This window comes from Rhamphochromis sp. 'chilingali' (assembly GCF_963969265.1).
Source record: "Rhamphochromis sp. 'chilingali' genome assembly, chromosome: 1".
NCBI lineage: Eukaryota > Metazoa > Chordata > Actinopteri > Cichliformes > Cichlidae > Rhamphochromis > Rhamphochromis sp. 'chilingali'.
The window spans coordinates 44,249,089-44,271,404 of record NC_137929.1 but is presented as its reverse complement, the minus strand read 5'-3'; the positions used below and the strand labels follow the sequence as shown (position 1 = coordinate 44,271,404).

At 41.9% G+C, this 22,316-nt stretch overlaps 1 protein-coding gene across 2 annotated transcripts in view; it reads left to right on the top strand.

The window, feature by feature from the left end:
• The window catches only part of nhsl2 (NHS-like 2), a 218,372-nt gene extending 202,091 nt beyond the window's left edge, over positions 1–16,281 (top strand). For both annotated transcript variants that reach the window (XM_080868206.1, XM_080868207.1), the window contains exons 5-10: positions 2,995–3,177; positions 8,205–9,249; positions 9,427–10,600; positions 10,746–11,055; positions 13,389–13,506; positions 14,197–16,281. In XM_080868206.1, the coding sequence (XP_080724332.1) occupies positions 2,995–3,177; positions 8,205–9,249; positions 9,427–10,600; positions 10,746–11,055; positions 13,389–13,506; positions 14,197–14,536 (3,170 nt within the window). In that variant the 3' untranslated portion in view covers positions 14,537–16,281. The remainder of the gene's footprint in view (positions 1–2,994; positions 3,178–8,204; positions 9,250–9,426; positions 10,601–10,745; positions 11,056–13,388; positions 13,507–14,196) is intronic.
• The last annotated feature ends 6,035 nt before the right edge of the window (positions 16,282–22,316 follow it).

Sequence of the window (22,316 nt, the reverse complement as noted above, 5' to 3'; positions counted from 1 at the left end):
ACCCACTCATCTTCCAGCTGAAAGAAACCGCTCTACCACAGTTGCTATATGAGATGACTTTGCTCAACCTACTGACAAATCTCATTCAGTATTGAATTTGCTGTGCATCTGCAAGCTGCTTTGCAACCACAGACAGTAAAACACATGGGCACAGCTTCTGGGTCAGAAAAATGAAGCCAGTGAGGAAGCACATTAATCCTGCATTCTATCTCCAGGCCACAAGATGGTGATAGATGTGGTTCTGATTCGACCTTGTTGGACATTTTTCTGCTGGATGCATGAGCTCAGTCACTCATTTTGGATCACACTGAATAAAATAAACAAGTCTGTTTAGTAAATCTTGGTCATAAAGTGTTTCAAAATGTAGGATTAGCTGTGATATGAAACCGCATGCTCATTGGCCAAAGATCTGTCGATCAGAGGTTATTAGCCAGTTCGCTGTTAGACCCTACCCTTGTTGTCACATCGGTGTTTTTGCAACCAAGATGATTCTGGCAGAGACGCTCATCTTGAGGCTTCACAAACCAGTAGCACTATTCATGCTGGGATTTTAATCAGCTCTGTTGTCACTGATGTCTAAAACAGAGCCATGCCATCAAGTCTTAATCATGTTAGGTTCAGTCGCATTTCCTTTGTTGTTCTGCGCCTTTGAGCTTTGCATAATTCATCTTTATCTGTTGATTTTTCTGTAAATGTTTAGTTTGGGCATCAAATATCTGCCATTAGTTTTCTGTTTGCTCTCTCAAACAGATCAAAGGTTTGTAATTCTGTGTTGTTAAGTGCCTGGAGGCATAATTCGTACAGGCTGCTGCAAGAGGGACACAGCTGGGGGAAGAAAAATGGAAGGAGGGTGAGCTGGACTCATCTGACTTCCAAATGTGAAGGAGATCTGTTTTGAGTGCTTGGTGACAGCTGTCAGTGTCAGCGGTACGGCCATGTTCCTTAAGTTTGCTTTGGCACAGGGTGGGTAATAGTGGGCTGATTTGGCTCCAGTTTGTTTATTTGCTTTCTTGACTTATTGATTTTTAGTACCGCAGTCCTCTTAAAAGAGCTTCATCAAGTGGCACAATTTCATTGTTGGACATAAATTTTAGCAGCAGGCTGAGCCCGATATGACTGTTGCTCTAAAACGAGGCTGATAGCTTAATGGGATGGGTGAGAAACGGCGCTGTATGTCATTAAGGTAACCAGCTAGGTGCCTGCTGCCACCAGTGACTCACTGGATTCATGTTCTCACACAAAACACATTAGGGAGACGGGAAGTGCGCTAGAACAGAGCAGCAGGTTTCTCCGTCGTGTCTGCCTTGAGCCCGTCTGGATTAAAATGTAATGCATGTACAGGAGTCATTATGGTGATGATGAAACTGAAAGCTGCAAAGTCTTCTCCACTTGTTCAGCTGAGATGAACTCATCGAGTGTTGCTTATGCCACTTCTCAAACACTTGCTGAGTCAGAGGCAACTTTAAACAGTGGACACTTGAAGTATCAGCAATTGTGCGACAGGAAATAAAGAAGAGTGGAAACAACTACCAACTTCAGGCAACTCTGTGACATTAATTGTATCCTATTTTAGAGTAAACGTTAATATTAAAAGGGCAAATCAACAGAGTTCTTAATGCATCTTTAATTAGACACTATTTATGTAAACAGTCTTGATTTGAAATCTCTTTATAGTGAAAAATATTCAGGCGGTATCAACCAAAAAGCATTGTTGGGAGAATTGGACTTCCACTTGACTTTGTTTTACTCGCAAATTTGCCTAAACTGCTACCTGAGTTTTGAATTATTTTCTTAGTCTTATCACCTGAAGTGTTGTCAATGCCTCTAGCAATTGTATGAGAGTTTTGTAAGCTGAGAGAATTAGACAGATAATATAGAAATTTAGAAAAAGAAATGTAGAAATACATCTTTCTAGTACTGGGTGTACTCCCTTTTTTCTTTAGAGCTGCCTTAATTCATTGTGGCAAAGATTCAACAAGGTGCTGGAAGCATTGCTCACAGATTTGGGTCCACGTTCACATGACGGCATCACGCAGCTGCTGCAGATTTGTCGACCGCACATGATTTGAGCTTTGAGATGCAGTGTGTTATCCTGCTGCAGCCATCAGAAGATGCCCAAAACCTACCATCCAAATGTTGCAGCAGAGATCATGACTCATCAAACCAGGCAGCATTTTTCCAGTCTTCTACTGTCCAGTTTTGGGGAGCCTGTGTGTCCTCTTCTTACCTGTCACCCAGTCTGGTCTTCTCCTGCTGTAGCCCATCTCCTTCGAACTTTGATGTGTTACAAATTCAGAGATGCTCTTCTCCGTATCTTGGCTGTAACGATCGGTTATTTGAGTTCCTGTCTGTTCAAAGCAGTCTTTTCTCCTCTGACCTCTGGGTATCAACAAAGCATTTTCCCCCAGAGGACTGCTGCTCAGTGGATATTTGCTTATTTGCACACCATCCTCTGTAAACCCTAGAGATGGTCATTGGAAAAATCTCCGCAGATCAAGATTTCTGAAATAGATCAACCCATCTGGCACCAACAACATGGAAAATCACTTAAATCATCTTTCTTCCCCTTCCTAATGCTCACTTTGAACTTCAGCAGGTCATCTTCACCAGGGAAGTGGCCACTAGAGAAATGGCAGTTCCCACATTTTCTTCCTTTTTCACCTCCAAAAGTTGCCTCCTGATGCAAATACAGAGTTATGGTTGACACTGTGTCTCACTAAAGTGACCTGAGTGAATGTTTAATAGAAGCAGTAAATCATGTTTGTGTTAACGAGAGTTGTGAGAGGAAAGCACTGCAGCCTTTTAAGAGAGACTTGAAATCATATCAAATGATCTGCCTTCACATCGCTGTCTCTCAAGAGCCATAATCTAATACTTTATTGCCATGTCAACAACATGATTGGATTTATTGTTTTATTTAATTTAATGCGTGTCAGGTAAAATTAGTCTTCCCACCCTCCTGCTGACCTTCTTGCTGCTGTCTTCCTCTTGCAGGTGAAGGGAGAGGATTGAAATTCCACGGTGTTGATCTTCTCCAGCACTCTCCGTCCCCTTCCCCCTCTCCCGGGGACCCTTTCCCCCACCAGCCCCACTCCCTGGAGCCTGTTACTGACACACCGCACCAGAATCTCCCACTGAGGAAGACACACTCTGACCTCGACACAACCTTACCTGCAGGTGTGTGTGTGAGACCATAATAGGGAGCTCTTTACCCTCCCTCCATGGTGCAGATCTTATTACTCCTCACATAAAGTGTGCCGCAACCTTCAAAGACAAGAGAAAGAGAGAGAAAAAAAAGAATCTGGGAATGTCAGAATGAAATTCCTATACTCATGAACTTCTCGTATTTCAGATAAAACTCTAGTATTGCTGTTAGTAGCACTGAACAGTTCTTGGCTGTGGAAAGACTATCATTTTTTTTCCCCGCCCACTTTAAATACTCTTTAAATAAAAGAAATGTATGCAATAGCAGGACATTTTCTTTTGTTTGAATTATGTTTTTTGTTCAACAAACATGACAAATGTGTGTTTATTTTGTCATTGATTATGGATTTACATACAGTTTTAAAAGAAAAATGTTCTCCTTTCTTGTTAAGGCATAGTCACGCAGGCCTAGAGACAGGCTGGTCCTTGACAAACTCAGCAAAAGCAAAAACCTGGACTGCTCGACTGGTTAGTGAGTGGTTGCTGGGTTTTTTGAGGTGAAACTGGCTGTAAAAACCTCCTTGTGATTGCTTCGGTTGCTAGCAGTTGCTACTGTTGCCCATAGTTTACATGGAAGACACAAACTTGTTTGCAGATATTAATCCTTTAAAACTGGTCAGAGTAGGCGTAACTATTTTTAAATCCCTGTAGAACCGAAACCCTGTAAACTGGCACAATAATTTGTTTTGCATATGAAACCGGAGGAGTTGTACTTACATCTTATGCCATCAGCTTGCCCTAGAACACGTTTTCCTTCCACATATAGCTTTGCAAAAATTGCATAAAAAGCACTTGCAGCAACAAAAACATAATATTCCAGAAACAGGCTTTGCCGATCCAATCAGCTGTTCAAAACACTTCCTACGTTGGAATAGACGTCAGCGGGAACTATCGCATGCTCCCCATTACTTGCCCAAAACCGGAAGTGATGTCATTTTTGCGGAAAATGTAGTTTTTTACCTTCGGGGCCTTATAAGCCTATACTGGTATTTTTAAGAGTCATGTTGACTTTATGCTTTTCTGAATAGTTGCTGGGATGCTTAAAACTCATATTGCACTGCTGGAAATAGTTTATTTTGATGCACATGCTGTTTTCTCTGCAAATTTGCATTATAATATTTATTTTCGTTTTTCCTGTAGTATATAAAAATTGGTGTATCTCAAAAATAAAACTATGAAGACACTCAAAATAAATTTCCTGTTGTTGGAAACTTTTTTGTGCAACTTTTTTGTATTTGCAGTTTTGAGGGATAAACCTCTTAAATTTCTCTAACTAGAAATGTAAAAAAAACAAAAATGATTTTCAATTTTTTTTGTAGTTTATTGCACTTTTTTGCAATTTATGTAGTTACTATGGACTTAATGCATACATATTATTAAAATTTGGGCTATAACAGTTGTATTGATGTATAGCAACTTGAAACGCTCCCAAAAATGGCACTACAGCATGTAAAAATATAAAGATAAGCTCTGGCAGACTTGGTTCTATGGTAGGTCTTAAAGGGTTAATGATTTGCTCCCTGAGCTGTAGTGAAAGTTGAAAATTGTGATGTAAACGGTGAATGGAGAAGGTTCTTCTATGAAGCTGGACAGTCTTCATTTCAGTTTCACTTCAACTTGCAGAACTAAGTGAAACCGCCTCCACCAGCTAGCAACCAAAGCAATCAGAAAGAGTTTTTTTGCAAGTCAGTTGGCAGAATACACATTTTTCCGTAGTAACGGGTGGTTGCCATGGGGTGACTAACCAGTCTTTTAGCCTGTGTGAGTGGGGCCTTTTTCACTTATTCCCACAATGTCACCAAGATTGTGACATCCAAAATGGAAGTTAACATGTTAACAAGTTAACATCACATTGTTAGTTGTCACACATCTGCAAAACTGCAATACCTCTTTGCGACCAGTTTCCCCTAGTGACAGCTAGCACTCCCCAGCAACCGCTTGCCAACCAGTCGGAGAAAGACCCTTTTTCAAATGATTACCATGGGATTTTGATGGTTGTTACTAGCCTACAGCACCAACACAGAGTAACGCTAGCTACCACATTAAAAACAATCTACCATAAACACAATATTTAAACTCAAAAGAGAGCTAAGAGTTATTTAGCATTAGCTTGCTTGTTTGATTGTTAACACTAATAGCAAAAGTAGGCTATTAGTTAAGCTTGTTTGCCAAATACTTCACCAGCTAATTTTATTGGGCTATCTGGTATAATGTTGCAGATTTTAGGCTATAATAAATAATGTACTGTAAATCCCGGACTACAGAGCGCACCTGATTAAAAGCCGCATGCTCTAATTTTAGAAAGAAAATCAATTTTGTACTTGTACAGGCCGCACCGGATTTTAAGCCATATGCGTTTCACTTGTAATATGAGATATTTACACAGAAATATAACACGTGAGGATTTTTAATGTTTAATTTATTCCGTAGGGTAACATAACCATGGTAACATAAACGTTATGGTAAAATACAAAAATACATACTGCAAATGCTTTTTTTTCCTCGAACAGCACCTGTAACACAGCTACCTTTAAGTATACGTACGTATCGGTAACACACAAATTACGTTGCTTATGGTTTTTTTACGGAACGGTGCACAAACAACATTACAACGTTTCTTAACAACACGTAAAAATATATACCGTATATTTACTACTTATCTATTTTATTGGTCTTGTCACGGCTGGCGGAGGGAGCCGTGTGGTGTGGAGGAAAAGGAGGACCCAAAATGCAGCAAACTGATGATACGAGTGAAGTTTATTTACACGGTGGCAGTGGCAAAAACAGGCAATGAAGCATGAGTAATGACAAACCTAAACTGGGAGAAACTAAAGAGCAAACCTGAAATCTTACAAAACGGAGAGCGGAGCAGAGAAACGCAGACCAAGGACCAGGATACCAAGAAACACAGACGAGCCGACAACGAACACAGACCGACACCCACTATATATACACACACACACACACAAGGTAATCGGGTAATCGCACACAGGAGGAAAGAACAGCTGATCTGAATACACATGATGACTGGAGGACACAAGCTGAACACAATGACAACAGACACAGACTTTCAGAACAAAACAGGAAATCTAGAACCCGAACCGGACACAAGGGGGGAGGACACAGAATAACTAGAACAGAGGGAAATAATCACAAAACACAAAACGCTGGGTCAACGACCCAGGACCATGACAGGTCTACTGTTACCAGGCAAATTGTTTTTGGCCGCATAAAAAAAATATATGCATTAGCCGCACGTCATTATAGGCCGCAGTGTTCACAGTGTGGGAAAAAAGGGCAGCTTATGACCCGAAAACTACGGTAATGCTCCAAAGCAAAGGTGTATGACTAATGACTGCTTTCTGCAGTACGGCCAATATACAAAGGTAGTCAGCTATCTATCCACCAAAGGTTTAATTAAGCAAAGAAAATTACACAAACTAATGCTGAATTAATAATTTATTTCCCCTGGATTTGCACTAATCAATGTTTCCTAGTGAAGAACAGCTATGCCTTTAGCCATTATCTTTTCATTCCTTGCTGGTTTATTTACTTCAATGAGGACATTTAAACACAGGGCATCAAGGGTTCATTTAATCAGCTTCATCTGAATAAGCCCATAATTTTGGTGAGAAGAAGACAAAAGCAGAAGAAGCCACATCTGACATTTAAAAATGTGTTTCAGTTGTTCTTGAATTAAGAACTAATCCTTTGTTGCAGGACGAATATGCATTGTTGAGAATGTACTATTAGGCCTATGTAACAAATTAAGGGGAAAAAAACTGACCCCTCAATCCTTACAGTGGGTGAATGTGGTAGGTTTGTTGCTGTGAAGGGGCATTTGGTTGGCATGATATGGTAACCTGTCACACCAGATAACTTGTTACAGAACCATCTGTGAAGCCATACTTGCAAAATGGCACGCGTTCGAAAGAACCATCTGTCTATTAACTTCAGCCAGTCAGTTGAAAAATCAAACTCTTGCCAAATCCAGTCAAGTGAAGATGAAAAACATCTTTGCACATCAGACAGTGAAGAAATGCTCTCAACTTTTCAGTTCTATAAGTTATGATTTAGCATTTCATCTCGAGGAACAGCTAAAACATGTCCATAGATGCTTATTTGTTCTGTGGTTATACCACAGCACATAGCTTAAAGCATGGAATATTGGATTCTGACCAAGTTCTGGTGTGATTCTATCTCACTTGCAAAAAAGAATGTTTTTGATCCGCTTTCCCTCCTTAGAAGGAAAGGTCAGAGAAGTTTATATATGTTTTTCTTGTTAATATGTTGCCTTGTATGTATCTTTTAAGCATGGAGGTTTGTTAGGCAGGAAAGTATGTCTGTGAAGGTGCTTGGTCATCTAGGTCATTGTAGTGTAAGGAGCATGAAAAAGAAAAGAGTCTGAAAGAAAGAACTTCTAAGAAAGAACTTCTTTCAAAGAAAGTCTGAAACTTCTTTCGTTCAAAGAAGAAAACTGGTGGAGAATCCCAGATTTTAAGCCCTATGGGAGTGTCTCCAAGAGGGTCATGGACTCCCTATTGATCCTCTACCTAATCACACGAGCCTGTGTAAAAACAGGTGTGGGTCACAATCAGCCAAGGTTTAGGGTAAACCCATTGCAAAACCTAGCCCCACTCTATCACGTGATATCCTGAGGTCAAATGGCCCAAGTGTCTGGGAGCGGATCTCAAAACTGGATTATAGATGGCAGACAGTTGGTGTTGTAAGTCATCCCTTCTGTTCAAAGATGGTGGCTATTCTCGTCAGGCAGTAAACAAATGATACACACTGTGTAGGGACTAATGCCAGAGGCTACAGATGTCAAGGCAGGTTGTGCCTTTTCTGGTCAGAATAGTTTTCTGAATGGGTAGAGCTAGAGATAGATATGTGATGTTTAGAAGTTTTTATTATAACCCTTTATTTTAGAGTGTCCACAGTCAGTGGAATTTGGTGTGATTAGTTTTGGAGTATTGATTCTTTCCCTCTCTTCTCTACAGACAACCGTTTGGGGCTGCCTGCCCCAGATCACCTTCACCCAGAAACTATGGACCATTCTGGGCTGCTCTGCTCAAATACACCCACCGCTTCCTGGAACGGACCCAAGGGTTCCACCTTTTCTCCTGGAGCATGGAACGAGCCTTACAATTACAGTAAGAACAAAGGACCAGCGGTACCACCCAAACAGCACAGTATCATCGGAGGAGGGACCCAGGAGGGGGTGATGCTGGTGAGCTCAGGACATTCAAGCTCATTCAAGACTGTGACAGACCCTTCTCGGAGACCATTGAATAACATGGACATAGGGAAGCGGAGTGAGACAGAGGGGGCTGCAGTTGATGGAGGAAGAGGGGGAGGAGGGGAAGCAGTGAGAGGACGGGAGAGGTCGGCACGTTCCATAGCAGCACAGAATGCTTTCAAGTTTCGAGAGCGTTCCCTTTCCACACCCACAGATTCTGGATCTTTTTGTTTCACAGAGGGTGTTATAGGCCATCCGGATGGTAATATAACATCTACAGGAAATGGGAATACTATGGACCACCAACAAGAGCATCACAACTTCCTCGGCTTAGGTGAGAATTACGCCCTTCTCTACCCTAGAGGGAGCTCAGAAGACAGCGCAAGTACAACTGACACAATCTCCATCACAGCTTCAGACTACAGCACAGAAGGTCGTTTGCGCCTACGTTCCCGCTCCATCTCCCTTAAAAAATCCAAACGAAAGCCACCACCCCCTGTGAGGAGTGTCTCTCTTATGAAAAACCTTGGACAAGCTGAGGGCAGAATACACCATCAAGGTGGTCTTTACAGAGATGGCCGACCAAAGAGCCTGCACATTCCCAGGGATCACTTCCCTGACTTTCAGCCAGATTTCCTTCTGCCCAACTCGTCTAAAACCAGTATTGGTGAGCGAGAGCCAGGCCAAGGAGGGAATGACAGACCTCCAAGTCTAGAGGTCCAGGCACCAGAGAGGGAGGGGGAGACAGAAATTACTTTTCCCACGCACTGGCAGCTAGGGGAGTGGAAGAGCAATGATCCATACAGGTAGGAAACTACACATGGATGTTTAGTACTTGTGCTACAAAGTTATTATTATTGTGTCATCTTTATTATGTCTTCTCACATCATTTCATAGGTATCCTGGATGTTTTGTTGTCAAACGTGTTTGGCAAACTTTGATTTAGCAAAAAAACTTCACATCTCTTCTTTGCTCTTCCTCAGGTCTCTGTCAGGCTCCAGCACAGCAACAGGTACTACAGTGATCGAATGTATGAAAGTCAGAGGTAGCTCAGAGTCCCTTCTTGACTCTCCCTCCACCTCGAGAGCCACATCACCCTCACAGCTTTCCATGGAGACTGACATCAAGGCATCATCCCCCTTCAAACCTCCAGGACTTATGTCCCCATCAAGTGGCTATTCCAGCCAGTCAGAGACTCCCACCCCAACTGTTCCACTCAGTCATCTGGCAGGTCAGGGGACTGTGGGTACAACAGGTACAATAGGTTGTAAGATGCGCCCCAAAATCCCAGAGAGGAAATCATCTCTACCATCACCCAAGGATCCAGCTGCTAGGTCTAGACTGTCCTTTGAAATGCCTGGGAATGCACATCTGGAGCTTTCGTCCATCAAGCCAAAACAAAAGGCCAGCCGGCGGCATTCTGACACTTCGACAGCAGCAAAGCCAGGAAAGATCAGCCCGAGTTCCTCACAGGCACTGCCTATGGTTACCCAGAATGAGCTAAAGACTGTTCGGCTTCGTTCAGTTTCTCGTGGAGACCTAGAAGACTGCCCTGATGGAGCCTCTGACACCATCGAAGAGGAACAGCATGGCCGCAATATAGGCGAGGATCCCAGCCCACCACCCACTCTACCAAAACCTAAACCACCTGTTGCAGTCAAGCCTCCCTTACCTAAACGGCCCATGAACCTTCTTCTCAAGTCTCCTTCTCCTTCCTCCACTTCCCCTCTGGCGCTTGACTCGCCTCCTGCCTCACCTGTAGACCGACCTGTGCCTCTAGGCAACATCTACAAAGTCATGAAAAAGCCAAAACCCAAAAAACCTCCACCACAAGCTCCAACAAATCCCACTATTCTGTCAGATTCAAACTCTATGGCTGCTCCACAAACTGCCTATGATCAATCGTTCCTCCCCCTATCCCAGTCCCTGTTTGATCTCCCTCCTCTCCCAGACCCTCAGCCTCTCCTGGAAGACCCAGTTTTGGAGCCTGAATTTGATGTTGACCAAGAGATTCGTCTTGGCCCCGAAGATGGAGGCTCACTTCCTTCACCTTGCAGCAATCAGGAGGCCCCAGAACTTCAGGACAAGAGCAAGACGCTACCCTCAAGGATGACAGTCTCCTGTCTGGCAGAGCTGTCAGACAAAAAGAAACCCAAGGTAACCAAATTAAATATTGTTCTTTTACACAAGTCATGGTTAAACATCGAGTATCTTCTAAAGGCAAACAATTTAAAAAAAACATATTCACAGTTCACAGCTCTCCTTATTTCTCATTCTTTGAAACCTTCTCAATCCTTTCCAGGTTCCACCTCCAGTCCCCAAGAAGCCAAATGTTCTGCTTCTTCCCACCTCAGTCCACTCCTCCACTAATGGCAGCACAGACCGTCAGACGCCACAGACTGACAGCCCCGTGGGCCTTCGGTCTCCGGTAGGAACATTCCCACCAGATGATATTCTCAATGCTCCCAGTGTTCCCGACATGCCTGAGCAAGATGAGAACCACTTGGGAACAGATGAAGAAAGTTCCAAAGAGTCATCACTACAATCCTCTCTTCAAGATTCCTCTCTCACAGAGCTGGAAGGGAAGATGGCTGGTACTGGGATTGGGACAGGTATGCCTTGATGGGTCCACTTTATTAAGCTTTAAAAGTTGGTTTTCACCGAATGGTGGTCTCAGAAGACTCATAAGACCAGATAAAAGGGCTTTTATGCATCAATTTATTTTTTTAAAGATGAGACACTACACACTACATGTAAGGCAAGGCAAGTTTATTTGTGTAGCACAATTCAACAACAAGGTGATTCAAAGTGCTTTACAGAGACATTAGAAACAAAAAACACTTTTGGCCTATTTTACTTCAATGACATTTCTTCTGTCAGACTACTGGAAAGAAACCACCGAAACTGTGTTTTTCTACTTAACATTTATACAAAGCTGTTCGTGTTTAATCCAAGACTTACATCATTTGCACATTTTAATCCAATAGTCTAAAAACTTTTAAAACAAAAGCACCGTTTTTAAAATATTGTCTCTTTTTCAATAACTGACTGAGGAAGTGTCATTGTGATATAGGTTACATTTTAATAATTGTTTTAATATTGTAAAATTTTACATTACACACACATACTTACTTACATCAAAAAGTTCTAGTTTGATTCCCTTCTATAGTTTGACAGAGGGATTTGTTTATACACCATCCAGAGCCTGATTTGTAGAAAAATGGAAAAAGAAAATATCTTTGTGTAAAAAATTTACTTGGACAGTTTGATGGAAACATGTCAAAGTTAAGTAGTTATTTTCTCTTGGTTGTCCACACGCCTCCTGCAGTCCCTCTATTCTCCACCAGTGGTCCCTGTCCTACAGAATCACCGCTTCAGGGTAGGGGTAGTTGTACATTCATTCAATGATGAAATACAAAAATATACCATAAATCTTGTACTGGAGTTTTCTGGCCTTCTAATCGTTTCTAATTAAAAACATCCCAACACAAATGTTGCATTTTCTAACATATATTAGCTAATAGTTTGCTTTTAGTCTTGTTTCACTGCAGACATTGTTTCTTGTGATTTTTTTATGTGCCTGTGTTGGTGATAATCGTCTAGCAGAGCTTCTACATTTGATTAGGACTCATACCTGCTAATTTTGATACATACCCTCCTGATTCTGCTGTGTTTTGATACAGGCCCATTGCTCTAAAATGAGCCCAAATCAAAACACAGAATGGTTCACACTGTTTTTAACAGTGAAGATGACATTTATCATCATTATTTCATTATCACCTAATTTTCTCTGTAGCCAAATCAGATTTACATATGCGTTTGCACAAAGCCAGCTGATATACACCTATCAGCTGCTTTATTAGGTATACCTACATGTAGTAGTGCCCTTTGCCTTCAGCGCTGCCTAATTTAACAAGGTGCTGAAAACATTCCTCAGAGATTTTGGTCCTTGTTGATATTATAGCATCACAGATTTGCTGCAGATTTGTAAGCTACACATGCATGATGTGAATCTCCCATTACACCATGTCCCAAAGGTGATCTGTAGCTTACAGTGGAAACCAATTTGAGTATAGTGAACTCATTTTCATGTTCAAGAAACCAGTTTGCGATGATTTGCACTTTGTGATGTTGTGTGTTATCCTGCCTGAAGAAGCCTTTTAGAAAATGGATACACTGTGGTCATAAGAAACAAGCAGTACTCAGGCAGGCTGTGGCATTTAAACAATGTTTAGTTAGTGACTATCCTGTACATCATTAAACCACCAACATCCAGAAACATTAATTCAAGGAAGGACTCATGCATTTATGTTCCATCCATCCTTCCATTGCCTATCCTTATCAGGGTTGCAGGGGGGCTGGAGCCAGGGTACATCCTGAACAGATCATACAGTGGTGCAGTGGTTAGCACTGTTCCCTCACAGCAAGAAGGTCCTGTTGTTTATCCCAGATTCTGCCCTTGCCACCGGAATTTTGCATGAGAAATGGAAACTCATTAGACTAGACAACATTTTTCCCATGTTCAATTTTGGACCTTGATCAGTCCTTGCAAATTGTAGCTTGACATCAACAAGACATTTTCATCCATGAAACTGCTGATCACTGGGTATTTTCTCTTTTTTGGTCTATTCTCTGTAAACTGTAGAGATGGTTATGTGATTAAATCCCAGCAGATTAGCAGTTTTTGAAATACTCAGACCAGCCCACCTTGTGCCAACAACTAGGCCATGCTCAGAGTCGCTTAAATCACATTTCTTCACCATTGTGATGCTGAGTTTGATCTTCAGCAGGTTGTCTTGAACATTTCTGCCTGAACTCAATGAGTTGGTGATTGGCTGATTAGCTGTTTGGTCATTAAAATTTATAACATCTAAGGTGCATGAGAAAGTGGCTGGTTAGCATTTCTACTTTATATGTTTTACCATGATTTGTGTGCCTTGCTTAGATGAACCAGCAGCCAGTGAAAAGACTGTACTGCACATCGAAGAGGAAACAGATGACGACTTGTTGGCCAGCACACCTACAACACACACCACCGAAGACCTCTTCACTATTATACACAGGTTTGAGCACGCACACAGACACAACCAAGGCATATTTTAAACACCAAGATCGGTACAAACTCTGATATTAGAGCACATAGTTTCCTCAGATGGCAGTTAAAGGTTAAGAAGTGCTTCACAGTTTAGTCTGTTTTGACAGGACAGCACAAATGCTTTGAGCCATCACCAAACCTGCCTGGCAGCTTTTTATAACCTGGAGCATGTGACAAAATACGCATTGTCTTGTTGAAAAGGTGTGAGACAGATGGAGTATAAGGTTCCCTAGCAACAGTTACATGTAAAGTGGGTTTGCTGCACGACCGCTGGCTCTCATTTCGTCCTTTTTTTTCCTTCCAGCGTCCCTCTCTCTCCCACACATGCACGTACGTGGATATGAGTACACACAGAAACTGACAAGAAATCTAGTCACTAAGCAACAAGTGTTCGTGATTTTTACCTTGCGTGATGCTGAAAATAGCTTAAAAGGCTCTGAAGAATAAGTGAGGATGGGGAAATGGAAGATCGGTAATCAGTGTTTTCATCTCCTACAAGAAAGAATGGAGTCCCTTCTGTAGTTACAAATTTTAGTTTTTCTATTCTCGAGAAACAAATGTCAACTAAAGTGTGACTCATCACACACGAGTAGTAAATCTGAGAAGTGAAACAGCTGCACACACAGTTTTGGCTGATAATCTTCTCTCTCTCCTCCAGGTCCAAACGAAAGGTCCTGGGTCGCAAAGAACCTTCCGACTCGTTTGGCAGTCGCCAGAGTTTGGTGTCACCGGTGAAGCACAGCACCAGCGGTAGCGACCTCAGAAATCTAACCTTGGGCAGCAGCCAGAGGTCGAGCTCCCGCAACGAGAACTTCATGGCCCTCCTTCAGAAGAAAGGCAACAAGTCTTCCAGCGGAGGAACCAGAGTCTCTGCCATGGAGCTTCTAAAAAGCACAAACCCCCTGGCCCGACGTGTCACGGAGTTTTCAGCCAACACGGCATCGAATGCCGAGGGAGGAGAGACAACGGCTGGGAACGACAAACCCAGCGATCAGTGAATGGAAGCGTCTACGCAGATGTAAACCAGGTCTGTTTGCTGTCGACAAAGCTACCAACCATTTCCATGGCCTGCCACCCTATGGGGGACGGGGCCATCTGACGAACATGTCCAACCAGATCGCTCCAACTACTGGTTGACCATTTGCACTGTCCAATCAAATTGGAGCACACTTTTGGACAAAATGGTCCCTCCCACGGTTGGAGCACTGTTGGTCCGAGTCAAACCAGCCCCTCTAGGAAAGCAAGACATCAACGGAGAGAAAAGTAGGTTCTCACAATATATTTAATGGAAGGTGGAGGTTTTGAGGTCATGCTTCTAAACTGCACTGCACTATCTTTTCCTCATTGGGAATTTGTTCAGTGTGGAGGCTAGTTGGGTGGAGCAGACACTGGGAATGTAAAGATACACAGCAGGCATCTTTACTCCTGGGCTTCTTCCAGGTGAATACAATAAAAAAAACCCTGATGACTACGGGGGAGTGTATCTGAACCTGTGACCATATTAATCCCCCCTAAAGAGGAATCCCATCAATCCACAAAACAAATGGAATAAAAACACTGAAAATACAAGACTTTAACACAATTTACCCTCGATTCTACCAAACCCCTTGAGCTAGCAGCATTACAGGTCCATCACCTGTGGACCACTGACAAAGGAAATATTCCCAAACCTTGGACCTTGTGGTTCCGTCTTCTCTCCACGGTGAATGCGACACCACAGCAGCCCTCTCAGCTCCAGACAGACAGGATTACATAAAAGAGCAGGATTTACAAACAGAAACCACAAGGCGGGGGCACGCTTTTTGCCACCAAAGATGAGGCATGAGCATCACGTGTTATCGCTCGTGCTGTGAACACGAACACGGACCTTCACAAAACATTCCACAAAGGCGCTCGGCAAACGGACCACATTTTTGGAACATAAGCACTTTTTTCCCCCTTACTGGTGTCGCAGGTCGTTTACACGGCGCAAACACTGCGCCGCTACCTTTTTCCTCATCTGTTACTATCTTTTCACTCTTTCTTTGGTTTCTTTTTTTTTTTTTTTTTTTTTTTTGCATATATTTTTTTCTTAAACATACCCAGTGGCCATATACTGTACATGTTAAACTGGATCATACTGTAATGTATCATGTACAAAGATAAATGTAACGCATCTATCAACAACTATCATCTGCAGAAACAAAGACTATAAATAGTGTACAAAGCAGCAAGAAGATTGGACTACAAACTGCCCACGCAGTGAGGGGAATACACACACTCAAACACACACACACGCAAAGACTGCCAAGCAAAATGTTACTGAAGACAAACAAACAAAACATGGAGAAAAAAAAGAAGACCAATCTACACACAAGTGTGTGTGTGTTCATACAAAGAGTGTGCGGAGGATATCATGCCTGTGGAGTTTCTGTACGGAGAGCATGAAGCAGGCCTGCTTATTAAACAGGGTTTTTATTCATTTTGGTCTCTGGTGTTGGGACCAAAGGACTGTTAAACACTACAAACAGACCAGAGGGGACCTAAAGGTGCGTGTGTGTGTGTTTGTGTGTGTGTGCGAAAGAGGAAAGTGCCAAGAACAAAGCAAGGGGAGGGAAAAGACAGACGGGGCGAGTGCATGTATGTGTGCATTTGCAATTTTCGTGTCTGTTCTGAATACATGTCACACATTTGTGTGTGTGTGTGTGTGTGTGTGTGTGTGTGTGTGTGTGTGTGTGTGTGTGTGTGTGTGTGTGTGTGTGTGTGTGTGTGTGTGCAAATTATCACGTCCGTCCCCCTCCTTCCCTTTTTATTAAGGATTATGATTGAAGTGACCTCAACATTGTTACATTAAGATTCCAGAACAAAGAGGGTTTCAGAAATCAGTGGATGGATATAAGAACGTAAACATTCCAGAACGTCTGTACAAGTTTGGAATTCTTGGATGCCCAGGTTTTAGCCTGAGAACCGGGAGGATGGATGAGAATCAAATTCCCCTCTGTGTGTCCGTCCGTGGTGATGTGGAGTGACGTGGCGTGAAAGACTTTCCTTTTTTTTTTTCACCCTCCTCCACCTCCTCCTCCGCCGTCTCTTTGGTCACAGAGAGGAGGTGACGTCTGCGCCACCTTCCTCCTCCTCTTCCTCCTCACCGCTCACTGTTCTCCTCCTTTTTTCATCACTGCTGGAGCACACACTCCATCTGTCTCTCTTTTTCTCTGCTCTAACCTTTTTTCTGGCACATAGCACACACTCTCTCTTTTTCTTCCCCTACATGTTCATCCTCTCTCACTCGCAGTAGCAGCGCCTCTCTTTCACCTTTCTCTCGCCCTCCCTCCATCTTTCACTGCCCTTCTTCCCTTCCCTTCTCTCCATCCTCTCCCGTCGCCGCCTTCCCGCCTCTCTGCCTCTCCCATCTCTTTTCTCTCTCTCCCTCCTCCGCCTCTCCACCTCTCTCTGCATTCAGTCTATGCATCTGAGCTCAGCAGAAGACGCGACACCGGATGAATGTCAATGAATGACTGTTAAAGAAAATAGATGCTGTTCTTAGTTTGAGCGTGCAAAAAGCATTTTCTATCAGCGCTTATCTTCTGCCTTCTTTCTCTCGAGTTTTTATCATTTGTTTTTGCTCCCTTTAGTATCCATGAAATATGGAATTGCCATGGATGAATGAACAAATGAATGAATGGTTGGGATCTGTGTACTGACACGGAAACAGGAAAAGTTTGAGTGTGGTTTTTTTTTCTGGGGTTTTTTTTTTTCATTAAGGACCTTGACTTTTGGGACCGGACAAAATGCCCTGCGGTCTTTGATCCATGGACCCGCCGATCAGTCTGTCCATGCCTGTGTGGACAGCCTAGATGACTCTGATCAGCGGTGGTTCAGCTCTGACACTTGACTAACCTGCTGCATGGATGGACTGCGAAAAATGGAGGACGGGAACCTTTCATCTCCTGACTCCCAGTTGGCAAACTTATTTCTCGGTGCTATTGAGTCAGAGCTCCCCCTGGTGGATGGAAAAAGAGGAACCACAGAGAAAAAAAACTTCAGCTACATCTCTCTTCCCTACAGCAGTCCTTCAGGTATTCCATCATCCTGAGAAAAAAAGCATAAATTATCACCATTTATGATGACTAGTCAAGTGACGCTTGTTTTAAATATTTAGTGAATGAAAAAAGATAAACCTATAAAACTCTGTGTTTGTTTGCCTTGTATACTGAATTATAGGCGTGTTGCTGCAGCGCCTACTGTGTTTTTTCTTCTTTTTTTTTTACATTTTCTTTTGATTTTATTTCTTATTTCAGCTGCCTTGGTAGTACATACACACCCCAATGTAACTTTTTTTGGTAAATCTTGCCAAAATTGCACTATAGTGCATGTGTAAAAGGGAGCATTTCCATGTAATCTGGCAAACAATTGCCCAAATCTGCATTCACATACAGGCAGAGTGTGGTCATGAAGACTCATTTGCCTCAGAGCAGATAAGTCGCAGACATAGGATGAGTGAAGTGGGTTGTTAAGAAGAAGCGAGGGCCAATAGATGGATAAAAACGAACAAAAAAACCCCTGCGAAGATTGTTTCTGTGCTAAACCCAGCGGGACGGGAACCGAAGATACAAGTACAGAGTTAGGAGCAAAAGGATGTGTTGTTCCAGCACTGTAACATGTGGTGTGAAGAGAGACGTACTTTCATCTAAAAAAGCGCCAGGCTGTCGAACAGGGTGTTCACTTACGGTGTGTGTTGAGGATCAAAAAAGTGTGTTTTTGACTTTTTATGTAGGCAGACAGCAGATTCTCTTTAATCGGGGAGGAAAGAGAGATAAAAACAAGCAGGAACACATGGGCACACTGGTTAAAAAAAAGTGTTATCCCTTATGTGAGGATCTAGCCATTTAATAGAAGAACCTGATTTTTTGCAGGTTTTGTAAATGTTTCTTGGAAACAGGAGTTCCTTTAGAAGCTGAAATAATCTCGTTAATTCAGTTAATCTTCAAAGTGTGGGACTAAAAGGTCCTGCTGGGACAGAACAGCCAACTTTTCATTGATTCTGAAAAGCTACTAAGGGTGCAATATATTAGTTGTCTGTTCAAGATGATGGTGGTGATTCTGCCTACACAGCAGCTACGCCTCGAAGAAACCGCTACAAGCTTCATTCTCTAAAATATATTGGCAACATACTGTTTTGAAAATGACATTTTTTATGAAGTGTGAAAGACAGATGACAGGAGGAATATATGGAATATCTAAAGCATTATCCCTCCTTCAGGAGGAGAATAAGGAAGATAGGAAGGAGGAAAAATGATTGTGCAGAGCTGAGGTTAGACTCTGCTGAATGTGGGGATTACCACGCTGAAATTCATAATGCAGTCCATCATCTTTCCTTTCACCTCCTCTCTCTCTCTCTTCCTTCTTAGCTGTCCCGTGACTCAGAGAAGCAATCACACTAAAAGCTTTTTCTTCTCTCGACCTCTGTTTTTTTTTTTTGCCTCCCTGCGTGTTGATAAAAGGTACGAGAAAGCAACAAAGGAAGGAGGAAGGCGCTGCAATAGCTCGCTAATTAATTTGGTGTAATTTTTACATTTCATGCCTCTGCAGATATCGAGCAGCCAAACAGGAACCAGTTGCTAGGAAACGTAAATAAAAAGCAGGGCCGAAAATTTGGAAGTTAAGTTGAGAGAGCGGGAGTTCAGGCAAGGATAATTTCCTCATAGGCAAAAGGAAAGATCACACTTTATCCAAATAAGCTACAAAATAAAATTTGATGACATTCATTTGTTAAGTACTTTATGAGTACAGCTGCTACCAGTGAGAGCCAGTGCAAGACCAGAATAAACAAATAACACAATCCCCACCAGCACAAAGTTGACCGCAGCTCATCTGCAGGACTAAGAAATGTAATTTGTATAATAATTATAAGAAAACCCAAACCCATTTCTGTCATTGCTGTTTCTCCCCCTCCTCCGTTTAATGCTTTAATCCCATCTCCTATCAAGTAAAATCCAGCACTGAAAAATGAAGCCAAGCAGAAGTGATAAAAACTGCAGTTCCTCTAACGGCCACTTGAGGCTTGATGTTAGTTCAACACGTTTCGTAACTGCAATGATAGTATTTTATTTGTCTATTATTATATTATTATATTTGCACTATTTATCAAATATATAAATTGCCCTCTAGTTAACAATTACAGCTTAACCAGGCTAGCTAGCTGATATCTTAGCTGATAATGATCAAATGCTAGCTTAAAGCCTTCAAAATCCAACGGGTGATGTTACATCAGCTACATCCATTTTTTATTCGTTGTATGGGAAACCATCGGATATCTGCCACATAAACCAGACAATTAAAATTTTAAAATATATCCTAATAAACTCTCTGGCGTACTGAGATGACTGCCGATAATATGTGGATAGTCATTGTGAGACCTCTTGACTGAAAATGAGTGACTGAGCTCATAAACTCAGTGTGTTTACAGAGCTGAAGACTGAGCCGTTTCCCCATAGATTTCTATAGGACCAATAGTTTTTTTTGTAACAATCGCAGCTATCGCCCTCTGGTGGCCTTCAGATATAATGCAGGATTAAGGCACTTCTGCATCACCTTCATTTTTCTGACATTAATGTCCATGTTTTGTAAAGAGTTTGAGTCACATCATTTAGATACCTAGTCAATAGTCAGTGTGGTTGCTAGCCTTCAAAGTAAACATCTGGATCAAAAGTATTGCTTAGCAGAGAGGTCAAGGTCTTAAAGATACAATCAGAGCTCAGCTGTACACACAGAGACATCTTTTTAAGAAAAAATCAACAGCAGTGTGAGTTTACAATCCCAATATTGTCAACAAATTAATAAATAAATGCTTTATAGTTTACAGTGGGTAGAAATAAAAACACTTTGCTGCTACCTCTTTGAGATATATATTAAGCTACTTCAGTAAATCACATTATCACATAAAAATATCAGGACTTTGTTCTATTTTTGAACAGTCTCGGCTTTATGAGCAAGCGATTGAGAGTAACAATAAGAAATAGAGAGATGCTGTGGCTGCAGATTTGGGCCAAAAGACTTTGTTGTGTTTGCTTCAGGAGTGACAGATGGGTGAAGTTTACTGTGTTTTAGTACTTGGAGTGGACAAACAGCCCATAAAGTCCATCACTGATAAACTCCATCCGCTTTACTCCCCAAGCAAAGTGAGATAAACAACCCCCTCAAACCCAATTTAAACCCCAGTACTGGGGGCTGTACAGGCAGCTTATAAAGACACAGAGATGATAATTAGAGAGACCTAGAGAAAGAGAGACAGACAGAGATATTGGAATTATTCTATTTTTGTTATTCCTCGTTGAAAAATACATATTTAAAGGAATATTCCATGTATGTATTGAATAACCCCTGTTTTCTTGCCCCATCCAATGGTGTAATCTGTTGCTGTGAGGTGGCGTCTCACACAAACGCTTCCTTCTGCAGCTCTGCAATGCCAATGTGATGAAATTATTATTATATCATTATAAATAAATTATTTTTCTTGCTTAAAAAAAACTGTGTTGTTTGTATGCTTTCCCTCCTGCTGTAGTAGCTTTCAAGGTTACACTCTCATATCTCTGAGCTGTGTCTGCTAGAGCACCAGCTCTTCTGTTAATTGGTTGTTTCTGTCTACACAGAGAAGCACCGCACGGGAAATAGAGCCTTCTGATCCAAAGTTTAATCATTAGCTACTTATATAGGGTATTTAATTACTATGTGTGTTTATGAAGCAGAAGCTGTTTTAGGGAGAAAATAACGTTCTTACATAACAGGACACTTTTAATTATATTAAAACAGACTGGATTTTGCTTCTTACTGATTTAGAAACCCATAAACTTGATTTGACTTCTATACCTTTAAAAATATCTAAATGTTAATAGGTAATCATTATCATTAAGGCCTTGGTTGTGCCTTTATTTTCCCCATATTCTGCTCATTGTGTATATATTGGCAAATACAATATGGATGGCCAAGGAAAAGGAAGGCATGAAGTACCTCTATATACCTGCACATCATGAAAATACAGTATTACAGTTTTTGCTCGTTGCTTGAACACTATAAACCCATGCTTAGACTAAAGTAACACAACTTGAAGCTTTTGTTACCATACCCCAAACACATGTACCCATACCTTAAACAAAAGTGCTGCTTTGCACTCTGGTTGCAATTATGCAACACACTTACTCCTTTATGCAACACACATGGTCCTGCATACTACACTCTATTTCATACATAAGACACTTCGTTCAAAAATGAAATTTCAGGGTGCCATTTGGAAAACACATGTATCCAAAATACAAAACACATCGGGTAATTGCAACCACTCAAATATACACCTGAAGGCACTTACTTGCAAAACTGAACACCAATTAGCCAGCCACAAAAAGCCCTCAGTTTAGCCAATTCAAGAACTTTGCAAGCATGGATGGAGGGAGAGGAAGAGGAGGAGGAGGTCAAAGAGGCCATGCACGGACCCATATTTCTGATGATATAAGAGCAACTTTGGTGGACCATGTCATCAACCACGGCCTGACTATGAGGGAAGCTGGGCAGAGAGTCCACCCACATCTAAGCCGCTTCACAGTGGCATCTGTAATAAGAAAATTCCGACTAGAAAACAGGTCTGTCTTCATCTCACTGCCTTCTACTCTACTCAGATGGTTTTCATAGTACTGTTCTACAGTTACCATATCAAGTGTACAGGGTATTGCAGGGTGCTAATGCTCCTTTTGCAGCCAAAGTGGTAGTTTCTGTGAAACATACCATGATTACTTATATTGAAGT